The sequence below is a fragment of the Hyla sarda genome, chromosome 8 (assembly GCF_029499605.1).
Source record: "Hyla sarda isolate aHylSar1 chromosome 8, aHylSar1.hap1, whole genome shotgun sequence".
Taxonomy (NCBI): Eukaryota; Metazoa; Chordata; class Amphibia; order Anura; family Hylidae; genus Hyla; species Hyla sarda.
In genome coordinates, this window is record NC_079196.1 from 151,913,322 (window position 1) to 151,927,390 (window position 14,069).

Genomic DNA, 14,069 nt, shown 5'->3' on the forward strand with positions numbered 1-14,069 from the left:
CCCGATGGTAATGCAAACGTGGGGTAGTTGGTGGAAACTATCTTGATGATCAAATCTTTGACATTCTAGACAACCTTAATGCCACCATACCAGTGCAAAATCAGCTGATAGTAGTGACTAGATTACCTGACAGCAGCTTAAGGGGGTATGTGCCACATTGTAGGACCTGCTGTCATCACATAGACATTGATGGAAATGTGAAAGCCCGTAGGACAATCCAGGACATACAAAGACTAAGACAGAAGTATGGGAAGTATGATGACTATGATAAGAAGGAACGAGATTCCTGGTGGAGTGAGACATTCTCATGACTAAATCCTGTGAACTAGTTCAAGGGTTTGGGAGGGTTGTTTTCAGGTATTATGTATGTTATGTTACAAATGTTCTTGATACTGCTATCCATATACTCAGCTTTCAAGTTATTTAACCTATGCTGCTCATATATGCGGAGATGACCAAAATATGACTCCTATGGAATAAAGAATGGATTGCCTCATTCCAGTGACTGAAATAATCAAAAATGAGAAAACAGAAGACACAGAAATTGGGAAACCTGGCAGAAGAAAGCAGGGGTTGTTTATAACCCCTGAAGTACCTGGGATCCATCATGTGTTCATGTTTTCAAAATTTTGAATGGGGATTGTGAGGGAAGTCAGCTTGTTATACATTTTTATATATACATTTTCATATACTCTTTTATATACTCCTTTAATATTTTTTACACCATCTTGTATATAATCACCCATGTTGTCTATATGCCTCCATCTTGTTTGTACTCTTTCATTATGAACTTATCATGAACTTCATTAACCAGGAAACTTATATTCAATTGCTGAGCTTACAAGAAAGCTTCAAGGCCATTTAGTTTGAAGCCTTCTTTCTTGCTTATAAGATGAGATATATGTTTGTAACTGTGTATAATTTGGCAGTGTGCCATCCTCTCTATTGCGCGCTATAATAATCTTGGTCTCTGTAAGTACACTCAGAACAGTCTATATACAGCTGAAGTCTGTGTTATTCATTAATTCTTCTCCTATGCCGAGTCAATTATAACTACTGATTCGGAATCAAAGAACATATTATGAAGGAATCCACTGAATTCCCTAACAGTTCATACTACAAGTTTCCATCTTAGAAGCTTCCGCTTAGAAAATTTAGACGAAATTCAAGAGCAGCCAAATCCCATCACTGGCATATGGCTATTCCGCCGCCAAATAAATGAGTTTGCTCATTCTTTAGGCAGAATCCGCACCGAAGACTTTGCCATATCCATGAGGCACTGGGCTCACTCTGAACCTCTGGATGATGTATCTCATAGTACTACTCTGTGCTCTCTCCCATCAGACAGGAGAGAGCACAGAGGAGTGCTATCAGACAGGCGAGAGCACAGAGGAGTACTATCAGACAGGAGAGAGCACAGAGTACTATCAGACAGGAGAGAGCACAGAGGAGTACTATCAGACAGGAGAGAGCACAGAGGAGTCCTATAACACAGGAGAGAGCACAGAGGAGTACTATCAGACAGAAGAGAGCACAGAGGAGTGTTATCAGAAAGGAGAGAGAGCACAGAGGAGTGCTATCAGACAGCAGAGAACACAGAGGAGTCCTATCAGACAGGAGAGAGCACAGAGGAGTGCCAGCCCACCCTACCTTACTGGACTTTGCCTATGCCTGTACTTCAGCTTGGACAAAGCCATGATTTTAATAGAAAGGAAATAACATTTTCATATGAAGTATATTAGAAAGGTTAATGTTTTGCCAAGATACAACATATAAAAAAAACTTTTAAATCTAAAAGTGCCCATTTAAAGCAATTATTTAGGCAAAAATTATTGATGACCTACCTCTGGATAAGTCGTAACATAACATAGTAACATAGTTCATAAGGTCAAAAAAAGACCAGAGTCCATCAAGTTCAACCTATATCCCTAATGAGTCCCTACTGAGTTGATATAGATTTAGAATCCATAACATGTAATGTTATTATTCTCCAAAAATGCATTGAGACCCCTTTTAAATTATTTTACAGAGTTCACCATGACCACCTCCTCTGGCAGAGAATTACACAGTCTCACTGCTCTTATAGTAAAGAACCCCCATCTGTGCTGGTGTAGAAACCTTCTTTCCTCTATACTTAGAGGATGCCCCTTGTTATAGATACAGTCCTGGGTATAAATAGATCATGGGAAAGATCTCTGTACTGTCCCCTGATATATTTATACATAGTTATTAGTACTGTACACAGTATTCTATATGTGGTCTGACTAGTGATTTGTAAAGCGGTAGAATTATTTCCTTGTCGTGGGCATCTATGCCCCTAATGATGCACCCATGATTTTATTAGCCTTGGTAGCAACTGCCAGAACTAAGACTTCCAATTCCTTTTCCATGTCAGTCGTAGCAAGTGTGCTCACATTTAATACCTAATCCCCATGTGCGTTACCTTACATTTATCATTGTTGAAATTCATCTGCCACTTCCCAGCCCAAACCTCCAACCTATCCAGAACCATTTGTAACAGTTCACTGTCCTCTATAGTGTTTACCGCTTTACATAGTTTAGTGTCATCTGCAAAGATTGCTACTTTACTATTCAACCCCTCTACAAGGTCATTAATGAATATATTAAATAGAACAGGACCCAAGACTGACCCCTGTGGTACCCCACTAGTAACAGTCACCTAATCAGAATAAGCCCCATTAATAACCACCCTCTGTTTCCTATCACTGAGCCAGTTACTTACCCACTTGCACACATTTTCCCCCAGTCCAATCCTTCTCATTTTATGCACCAACCTTTCATGTGGCACCATATCAAATGCTTTGGAAAAATCCAGATATACGACAATTCATTAATAACTAATCAGCTGCTCTTCAGGGCTGCCACAATAGGATCTGTGCTCTGAACAGGGCCAGAGGTAGCAGGCTCCATACACTGCGTTATGGCCGTGCCTAGTTACTGCAGTTCAGATCCCTTTCACTTTAACAGGAGCTGAGCTGCAGTAACCAGACATGGCCATTTCGCATTAATGGAGCCAACTACTTCCAGACCTGTTCACAGTACAGATCAGGCTGCTGCGACTCTGCAGAACAGCTGATTGGTAGTGATGCTGGGTGTCGGCACCACGCAAGTCAGCTATTGATAGCCTATCTGGAGGTACACTATCAATCATTTTTGCCTGAAAAACTCCTTTAATCCACCTCTTTATAAAAGTACATTTTATTAAATAAGTGAGGCTAGATGGGTAACATGTGGGGGAGCAGAGGGGACATATTGTTAAGAAAAAACATCAATCATGCAACCATAAAAGGAATTTACTTTTATTTTGAAACACAAAAAATGCAGAAAAAAATGATGCTCCTATTCAACAATTTATCAGTAGCTACAACATTGCCACTATGTACAAAATATCCAATGATAAATGTGCTACACTTATAAAAATACAGTATGCATTACAATATGTACAATGTGCAAAACATCTGGCATTTGAACATCATGATATGGAATTGATCGCATGGGGTGCAAACTGCAAATACAAAGGCATCAAAAATAGAAAGGCAATACATTAATGGGCCCCTGAACTAAGTCACATTCAGATCTACAGGGGTATACAGAGGCAGCGCAGGTCTTTGCACTACTGTCATGTCATCTTAAAGCAGCGAGCCACCAATAACAGAACATTACAATAATTCTTCTGCAGACAATAGTAAAGATGGTTCTAGTCCATTCACTGTTTTAGACTAACTTGTGGTTACCTTATAAAAGTCTAATTCATCACAATGACTCCCTTTGGCAAAGTACCTTGCAGAGCTTGTGTTTCTTTAACTTTAGTCATCTTCATTGTATATAGTTTAGTTTCTGTTCTGTATCTTTTCCTGCACTTGGTGTCATGTGGTAATATTTTGGATATTAGAACATTAATGAGCTTGTCTGGTTTTAATACCCTTCTGTAGGGCATTCAGAGGGGTCTCTGGTTCAGTACCCTCACCCATTTTGCAGAGTGAAGCTGGGCTACAAAAGCCTCTCCCCCTAAAGGACCTTGCGCATCTGTGCATTATATAGATTGCCTATTTATTTCAATCTATATTCATAGATCACCCAAAAGGGGGATCCACTGAAACCCTTCATTTCCCATATATCCCTAAATAAACTTTATTAGTACCACAAACTCAGATTGCCCTGTGTCCTCTAGACAAAGCTACGTCCGTAGCTAAACATGTCGAGGGGGCTGAGAGCTAGTGTTTTTAATATAGTGCATTCTCCTATGAGCCCGTCCGTTGTATGCTGCAGATACATACGGTGAGGCGTTACTCCTCATGACTATCTGTAGATCCATAGTGAATCTATTTCTTACACAAATTGGAGAAGTGAGCACTCAATTTTTAACCCCTTTGAGTTTGTGGTACTAATAAAGTTAATTTAGGGATATATGGGAAATTAAGGGTTTCAGTGGATCCCCTTTTTGGGTGATCTATGAGTATATATTGATGCAAATTCCCTCCATATATTGGTCTCATTTAGATTGAGTTATTTATTTCAATCGGCACTTTATAATGCTTCATTTCTCCTGTTGTGGCGCTGTGAGGGAACTGAACTGAATAAACCTGAAGAGAACAACTTTGTCCTCTTCAGGTTTAATATTTTTAAATCTATTCAAAAACTCCAAAGCTGCTTTTTTAACACCTGTGTTCCTTCTAAAGAATTGTTGTAGGTTTGTGGAACAGACTGTCTCAAGATTCATGTAGATCTATTACAACTTCTAAGGCTAGGTTCACATTACGTTTTCAGAAATACGATACCATATACGGCTGGGGGAGCTAAAACCGGGTACTCCCGTATCCCAGCCGTATGCGGCCCGTACGTAATTCATTTCAAGGAGCCGACTGGAGTGAAGCGCTGACTCTGGTCGGCTCATTTTTGCCCCATATGCAGTTTTCCCACTGGACCTAAAACCGTAGTGTACCACGGTTTTAGGCCCGGTGGGAAAACCGCATACGGGGCAAAAATGAGCCGACCGGAGTCAGCGCTTCACTCCGGTCGGCTCCTTGAAATGAATTACGTACGGGCCGCATACGGCTGGGATACAGGAGCGCCCGGTTTTCACTCCCCCAAGCCGTATACGGTCCCATATTGCTGAGAACTTAACGTGAACCCAGCCCAAGACACCCTGACATCTGGAGAATCATCTTAAATGGCTGCAACCAAGCTCAGAATTATTTTTAAGAAGTAAGTAACATTTGAAAAGTTTCTGTATTTTGTTTCTTACACTGTGGCACAGCTCCTGAGCCAAAATCTCAGTGTTCAACAATATGGATGCTTGATTTACATATGAACATCCATACACTATTCGCTTTGTCTGAAGGGTTAATCAGGACTAGACTATGCTGATTATTCAGAAAGAGCACCACATCTGTCCATGCACTGTCATTGTAGGAGCCATTTGCAGATGGCTGAAGTGCAATGAATATGATTGTTTAACTGTTTGTGGTTCTACTTGATATAGATGCACTTCTGTGTACACAACTTTACTTTATAAATAAGCTGACAAGCCCAAAGTGACTGGTGTAAAATATCTAAACTAAAGCACATCAAGACAACAAAATTAGGATGCAAGCTGGGTATAGTCACATTACTGCTGAATGTTGAGCTGACCATTGCAGGAGCAGGTATTGACTGACTGAAGCAATACACCTAAAAAAGGGTAAGCGAGTAAGGAATAAGAACCATGAACCAAGAAAAAGGAATATGAACATTTGACGAGGCTTGCTCTGTAAATTCTACTAATATGCAGTGTTATTTCATTGGTTTCTGTGGTACTGCAAGGTCTGTAAACTTAAAATATATTCCAAAAACACCTCTAAGATACAGCAGAACCCCCAGATTCAGTCAGAGTAGGTTATCTTTATTATTTCCTATCAAATAAAAACTGCGGACATGATAAATCAATAAATGCCCTCCCTGAAATGTGAAACGGGGGCAGAAAAACAACCCACTACATGAACATTATAGAGTCAGGGCTGTATGAGGACATTTTTTGGGCTCTATTTACTAAATAAGAGGACTAAGAAAGGTGAGGGACATATCAAGCAACTTAACTGTAAGCACCATGAGTTGCAATTCGGGAAACAGTTATGAGGCCACAGCTTTGCCTTTTCAGATGCCCCATGTAAAGGAGACTCATACTGATGACAGGTGCCCCATAGAACTAACCAATAAGGAGTATACCAATAATATTAAAAACAGAAAAGATATCAGCAAAAACATTTTTAATGAACCCAATTCATTTTCTGACCTTAAATTCACCCCATCCCTACATGAGACACAATGCACTTGCAAGCATTAAGACACTTTCACAGAGAAGTTCCTGTAAGAAGCCATGTTTACAAGTAACCAGGAAAGGAAACCCCTCTCTGTAAAATGGCATCACGCTGTATTGTGAAGATACTACTAGGGTCAGTTCACAATGTTCTGGGGGAAAACACTAAAATATCAGCAGAGGTGCACAAAGCTCAATTTGACAAAAAAAAGCCACCACTGTTGTGTACTTTATGTTAAACATCACCTGTGGATTACAACATCTGAAACATGATAGGTTGTTGTAAGCGACACGGTTGTTCTTTTAGCGCAATTGTGAAATACATGATTGGTTTACTGTTCAGCACTGAATAAACCTACAGATCCTTGCACCATCATCTTCAGTGTTTAAGCTATAGACTGGCCGAGGCCATACATTTATATACAAGTGTTATCTTAAAGCCATTTGATTACATCATAGCTTGTTATTGTTGTGACAGTCTTTAACCCTACCATGAAAAAATGAAAATAAAGACAACATACCAAGAACATGATAAACCCAGGCGTAGGGGTGTTGGTTAATATGCTCTTAGAAGTCCTAAATACAGTCTCAATGTACTAAGATGATAACAGGTATAGATTGGCACTAATGTTAGCGGTCACCCCATGATTTAGAACAGCATTGCTGCCATACACAGTCAAATAATAGGTGTTACATGGGAAGGGGCTTCCAACAAGCGGAAGGGACTGTTATATTAAAAAGAATCATAAATGACTTATTTATGAGAACAGATTTGGTCATAGATCTACTGTTTAATAAAAACATATCTACAGCTTTAGAAACACCACCATTCTCATCCATGGGCTGTGTATGGTATCATAGCTCAACACGTTCACTTAACATATCCCATGGACAAGATTGGTGCGGCTAATCTGTTTTTGGGCCAATATTTGTACTGTAAAATGTTGTTGTTTTTTAATACTACTGAGCTGTATTGAACTTAATAAAAAGTCTGTTTGTTCATCCACACATTAATTTTACGGCCATAAAATTAGGCACATTGGGGGAGATTTATCAAAACCTGATCAGATTGCTTCTTTTATTTTGCACAGGCCTTGTTAAAAATGAAAGAAGTGAGCTGATTGGTTGCTATGGGCAACTTCTCCTCTGGATAGGTTTTGATAAATCTCCTCCATTGACTTTTTTCGGTTGTTAACGGCCGTTGTAAATAGCCCAAAATATGATAAAAATGAAAATACCCAGCTTTTGCCACAGTACAAATAATAGCTAAAAATGCAGCCAAAATTTGTGAAAAATCAGGCCCGGCCAGGCGTAATTTAAGACAATTTTAAAATCACAGATCATAAAATGTTGTGTGAACATAGCATTCCTGTAAAAAACAGACCCTTTTTCTGATCCAGGTAACCCATTTAACCCCATTACAACTTTACATTTGAGTCCTTAAATATTAAAAAAGCTAAAATTTGGTTCATTAAAAATTATTTTTGGGATTCTTTTTGTTTTCTATGATTCTATGATTCTCAGTGTTGAAAACAAGAAAAATAAATACCCAAAAAGAAAAAAAAAAAATCATATGTGCACATAAAATATGGTAAGGTTGTAATAAAACTGCAAAAGGTGTTTTCCTCATGTCACACCAGCAGCTTAGCCCTAGAACTAGTGTCTACAATTTTACTGGTATGTTTTATAATACTGCTTAGCCCTCCAAGATAAGAACATGGAACCAGTATTCTATGATATAGGTGTGAATCACTGGACGGCTTCAGAAAGGTCAGGTATGACTATGGCAGATTCCTTTTCTTGTAAAATTATGCCCGTTACTACATGCAGAAATAGCTTACAGCTACTCTTAGTCATGAAAACACCAGTCTGTGTTATGTATTTACAGTCTCATTTCTCCATTTGTATATTTATGTTTATTACTATATTTACAAGGTTTACAACTTTTTTTCTCCAAAAATATTCTATATACATGTCTCTTTGTAGTGGACAGTTCTGAGTTCATATCCCTTTCTTCTCCCACATATAGACTAGAATCTACATAGTCTAGCCTAACATTTTTTTTAATATATATATTTGTTTTTTTGTGCATGCCAATTTGGGACAGTCAAAATGCCTGTGCGTTTAATCTATAGCATGTGACCTCTCCATAAAAAAATCATTTCATACAATTTTGTACAGTATATTACAGTAGGTTTAGAGTAGGAGGCCATAAAAATCCCTTTTGTTGTCAACAGTTACAAAAGGCAATATAAAATAAAGCAACACAATTTTACAAAATAAAAACTGTATAAAACAAATACATTGAACCAGCATTTTCCAGCAATAGTTACCATTGTGTAATGATTTATAAACAGCCTTATATAAATGTAAGATTTTGCGTTTTTTTTTTTTTTTTTTTTTTGGAAATTAAAGATGTAGGCTTATCTATGATTTGACAGGAAAATGTAGAATATATTTTTTTACAAGGTTTTTATCATCCTTTCATATGGTATGACATATAAAGCCAATAACACATTATGTAAGATCTTGTGAAGATTTGAGTGCGAACCCTGAACCAGTCAGTGCTTTGCCATCTATTCATATAGGCTCAGCCTGTTCACAGGAACAGTCAAGTGCAGTTATGTTTAGTGAAAAACAAAAAAACATACAGATGCCTCATTAATGTAGATCTGTATACAATTACCCCAATGATCATTCCATTTTTAATCTTTCAGCTTTCAGATTTCTCAGAATTCTTGACCTACCAGTACAGTTACCTTTTAGGTTTTGATTTTTACCTGTACACTGTAGTGTCTCTCCCTAGTGGCCTGCCAGTAACATATTTGGAAATCCAGTGCAGTTAAATGCTGCAGATCACTTTGTATTCTGCTGTTTGGTGTAACTGCTGCAATTACAGCCATTTTCCAGCCTATATTTTCAAAGTAAAATCCAAGATCTACAGTAAAATTTTACTCCCATTGCAAGTGTAAGTCATTAGTATCCAAAAAGTCAGTGGAGAACATACTTGGGATGGTAGAGCTTAAAGGAGTAAGAGAAGAGGCCGAGTTGGGCATCGTAATATCCAGCCACTCCATGTTGTCCAGGTTTGTGTCTTGGAGGTCTAATGATAAGCAACTGTTTGCAGTGAATGGGGTGTCAGTGGTCTCCATTGGTGTTGAATCATGGTCCAGTATGCTGTGAAGATCATTGTTCAGGTCATCGATTAGAGAAAATGTATCTCTGCCATCACTATGGCTTTCTAGATGAGGAATGTCAGTTCCCGATGGTAGAGTTCCATCTAAGAAGGCCTCCAGTTGGCTTTCTAAGCTAATAGACAGACTGTTTGTTGATTCCAAAGACAATGGAGGGGCTACGTGTATCTGTGGTGGTGGCCTTGATACAACAGTGTTCACTGGCATGGTGGTTACACTTGCAGTAACCGGTCTCATCTTTGATATTGGAGAAGGTTCTTTTATAAGTGGAGAAATTTCTGGAAAATGAAATAGACAAAGGTTAAGTCTTCTGAAAAGTTTCACATGAAAAATGCATATATTAAATAAATAAGACCACATATACGGTGGAATAATTGCTTGGGGTTGTCCATCTCAAGTGCAGCCACACCAGCCTAAATAACATAAACAAAATTGGTAAATGCAGGGAGGGGAAAGGAAGGTAAAGGTGTGCATCCTGCAGTTTAGCACTGCCTCTTTGACACTTAAAGGGGTTATCCACCATAAAGGTGATTTTAGTACGTTCCTGCCAGACAGTAATGGATTTGCTTAGGAAGGATCTACACTTGTCTTGGGGCTAAATGGCTATATTGTGAGATTACCATAACACTGTGGCTAGCTTTTTGTGAACTGGTATTTCCTGTTTGACTTTTCTTTTAGCCTACAAATCCCATTTTCCTCCCTCCCACACTTAGCCACCGGACCCATTGAAACATAAATGAGCTGCATCCATTCAAAAGACCTGTGGTTTCCAATCAGGATGCCTACAGCTGTTGTATTAGTTGCAGATTGATCTCAGCTAACTAGTGAATCAGGTCTTAGCCGCATTGCAACCTGGGAAAAATCTGAGACAACAGTCATTTTGTATGCTGTTAAAAATAAATATTGGGGTGAAAATCACAGAAGAATTGTGAGAAAACTGTCACATACAGATATAGACACTATATTATGAACTACAGTAACGTTACGGCCCCTGTAGCATAGTCAAATAAAAGAAATTCCTGGAATACCCCTTTATGCCCTGTACAAGACCTAGAGCTGACAGATTCTCAAGTGCAGCAGAAGAAAAAAGGCAGGTAGATTTGTAACAGTTAGAAGGTGCGGTAGAGGGAAAAGCGTCAGGGAGGCTAGCCCTGATCTGGCACACCCAGACAAGTTTGCTAGGTTGGCAGATGAGTGGGTTGTCAGTTCAGAGTTAACACTGCAGCAGCAAGCCTCTGACAGCCAAGGGGAAAGTCTGTTCCAGTAAGGATAGGAGGGGAGTGCAGGGCAGGCCAGATAGGTGCTAGTAGTGGGGGACTCTATTAGGGGGAGAGGCAGGGCAATCATTTTCAAACGCTTGGATCAACTAACTGTGTTGTCTTTCTGGCACTCACATTTAGCACATTGTGGATCAGGTTGACAGATTACTGGGAGGGGCTGGAGAAGACCCAGCATTCATGGTGCACATTGGCAACAATGACAAAATTAGGGGTAGGTGGAGTGTACCTAGAATTGATTTCAGGGACTTGGGCAGTAAGCTTAAGGCAGCCTTAAAGGGGTACTCTGCCCCATGACATCTTATCCCCTATCCAAAGGTGCCCTATCCCTAGCCATGAGGTCACAAGTGGGGGTGCGGCCGTGAGGTTACGAGCCTCCGACACTGCACCCGACGCTCTAAACGAATGGATAGGGGATAAGATGCCTAGGGGCGGAGTACCCCTTTAAGCAATGGCCTAACCATCGAGCACCAGGAAGGACAGGTAAGTCCCAGTTCTTCCACACTAAACCACTGGAGCCAGCAATTACATCACAGAGCTGCTAATAAGAGAGGTCTACTAATTACCTACCAGTAATTATCTTGGTTATATTCTCCCTACCCCCATCCACATGTAGAGATAGGAGTCCCCCACCTAGATAGATAGGGTTCTCAGTGTAGGTATTCCTCCGTTACCCCATCCCCTTCCCTATAATTTGGCACTTTGATATTTTTGTTCCTTTTTGCGTAATTTTTTGTATTATTGATTCACTTTATATTGTTTATTCACTTTGTGCATTCCTTAGTAAAATTGATTTTATTATATCTTAAGCCCAATTGGTGTGTTTTCAAATCTCTTTTCAAAGAGAGCTGCCGCCACAGAAAGTAAAAAGAACACAAAAATATTCTTCACCTACATAAATAATAGTACACTTAAAATGTTGGCCCCCTAAGAAATAATGTGAGTGTAATGGTGGAGGAGGATGAGGAAAAGGCCAATCTACTAAATGCCTTCTCTACTGTATTAACAAAGGAAAATCAAATTTCAAATCAAAAGACATGAAAAGGGATAATGTAAATTCTCCAGCAAATCGCACCTGTTTAACCCAACAAGAAGTGTGGCGCACCTTAAAGGGGTTATCCAGGAAAATTTTTTTTTTTTATATATCAACTGGCTCCAGAAAGTTAAACAGATTTGTAAATTACTTCTATTAAAAAAATCTTAATCCTTTCAGTACTTATGAGCTGCTGAAGTTGAGTTGTTCTTTTCTGTCTAAGTGCTCTCTGATGACACGTGTCTCGGGAAGCAGAAGCAGCAAATCCCCCATAGCAAACCTCTTCTACTCTGTGCAGTTCCCGCGACAAGCAGAGATGTCAGCTTTAAGGTTTAAGATTTTTTAATAGAAGCAATTTACAAATCTGTTTAACTTTTTGAATTTAGTTGATCTAAAAAAAATGGAATACCCCTTTAATATTAAAACACACAAATCACAGGGCCCAGTTGACATTTATTCCACAGTTTGGCAGGAATATATATATAAAGATTCTATAATGTCAGGGATTGTTCCACAGGACTGGAATTTACCAAATGTGGTGTCAATATTCAAAAAGGGATCCTGGGAACTATAGACCTGATTTTTAGCTGGGTAACATGTTTGACTGTTTCCTGGGTAATGTTATACTGGAATATGTTAATGAAAATAACCTCATAACACAGCAACAACATGTTCTTTCAGACTAATCTGATCAGTTTATATGAGGAGGGCAGTTATAGAGTGGAGCAGGGTGAAGCTGTGGATGTTGTATACATGGACTTTTATTAGGCATCTGACACTGTGTCACAAAGGTTGGTACATAAAATGAAGGCTAGGGGAGGATATATGTAAATAGATTAGCAACTGGCTCAGTGATAGAAAACAAAGGGTGGCTATGAGAGGAGTTATCTTTAATTGGGTGATAGTGGTGTAGGGGTCCACTTATTTTAAATATTTTTACTAATGACCTTGAAGAAGGATTAAAGAGTAGAATTATAATATTTGCAGATGACTATAAACTGAGAGGCTTGGGCAGCAAATGGCAAATGAAGTTAAAAGGTGCATTTATGTCTAGGATTTGTAGATCTGACAGCCAGATATGAGGGGAGAATTTCAAAACCGCCTACTAAGGTATCGCTGCTGGATCCACGCCTATTTATCTCAATGAGCCGCCCAGAGTCAGGAAGTCAGGTTTTCAGTCCGATTGAAAAAAACGATTTGGCGGATAGATGAGACAACCGAAGACACTTCCTGACTCATGATGCCTCATTGAAATCAATATTGTACATCGAGGATCTGGCAGAAGGCAGTTTTACAACTCTCCCGCCGTATCTACAAATCCTAGATGTGGATGCACCCTAATGTAGATAAATGTAAGGTTATGCAATTGAGCCATAAAAAAAATTACAGTCCTGTGCTAAATAATGAAACATTAGGTAAAACTACTACTGAAAAAGACTTGAGGGTACTGGTGGACAGTAAACTCTACTTTAGTGATCAGTGTCAGGCAGCTGTTGCCAAGGCTAATAAAGTCATGGGATGTATCAAGTTAGGCATATGGGCTGGTTACAAGGACATAGTTTTGCCTCTGTATAAATCATTAGTCAGACCACACATGGAGTGTTGTGTCCAGTTTTGGGCGCATGTATATAAGAAGGACATGGCTGAACTGGAAAGTGTGCAGAGTAGGGCGACAAAGATTTATAATGGTATGGGAGGATTACAGAGCCAAGACAGGTTATCAAGCTTGGGGCTATTTAGTTTGTAGAAAATACATCTTATGGGCAATTTCATCACAATGTACAAATGTATAAATGGACAGTACAGAGATCTTTCTAGTGATCTTTTTATACCTAGGCTGGTAACCATGACAAGGAGGCATCCTCTATGTCTAGAGGAAAGAAGGTTTTCTGGAATAAAATATACTCTTACAGGTTATGGATACTAGACCTCTGGGGATAGTACAATCCAAGGGGTCCTATACTGGAGTTGCAAAGGAATTTTTTCCTCTGTTTGGGTGCAAATCGCATCAGCCTCATCAGCTCTGGATCAACACAGTAGGGTCTTAGATTGAACTTGACGGCTCCTCTTTTTTTCAACCTTATAAACTATGAGGAAGATTTATCAAAACCTGTGCAGAGGAAAAGTTGACCAGTTGCTTATAGCAACCAATCAGATCGCTACTATTACTTTTCAGAGGCCTTTTTAGAAATGAAAGAAGCGATCTGATTGGTTGCTATGGGCAACTGGTCAACTTTTTCTCTGAACAG

At 39.2% G+C, this 14,069-nt stretch overlaps 1 protein-coding gene across 5 annotated transcripts in view; it reads right to left on the bottom strand.

The window, feature by feature from the left end:
• Positions 1–7,513: 7,513 nt before the first annotated feature.
• MRTFB (myocardin related transcription factor B) overlaps positions 7,514–14,069 on the bottom strand; it is a 389,460-nt gene continuing 382,904 nt past the window's right edge. For all 5 annotated transcript variants that reach the window (XM_056536177.1, XM_056536178.1, XM_056536176.1 and 2 more), the window contains one exon: positions 7,514–9,788. In XM_056536177.1, coding sequence (XP_056392152.1) covers positions 9,268–9,788 — 521 coding nt within the window. In that variant the 3' untranslated portion in view covers positions 7,514–9,267. The remainder of the gene's footprint in view (positions 9,789–14,069) is intronic.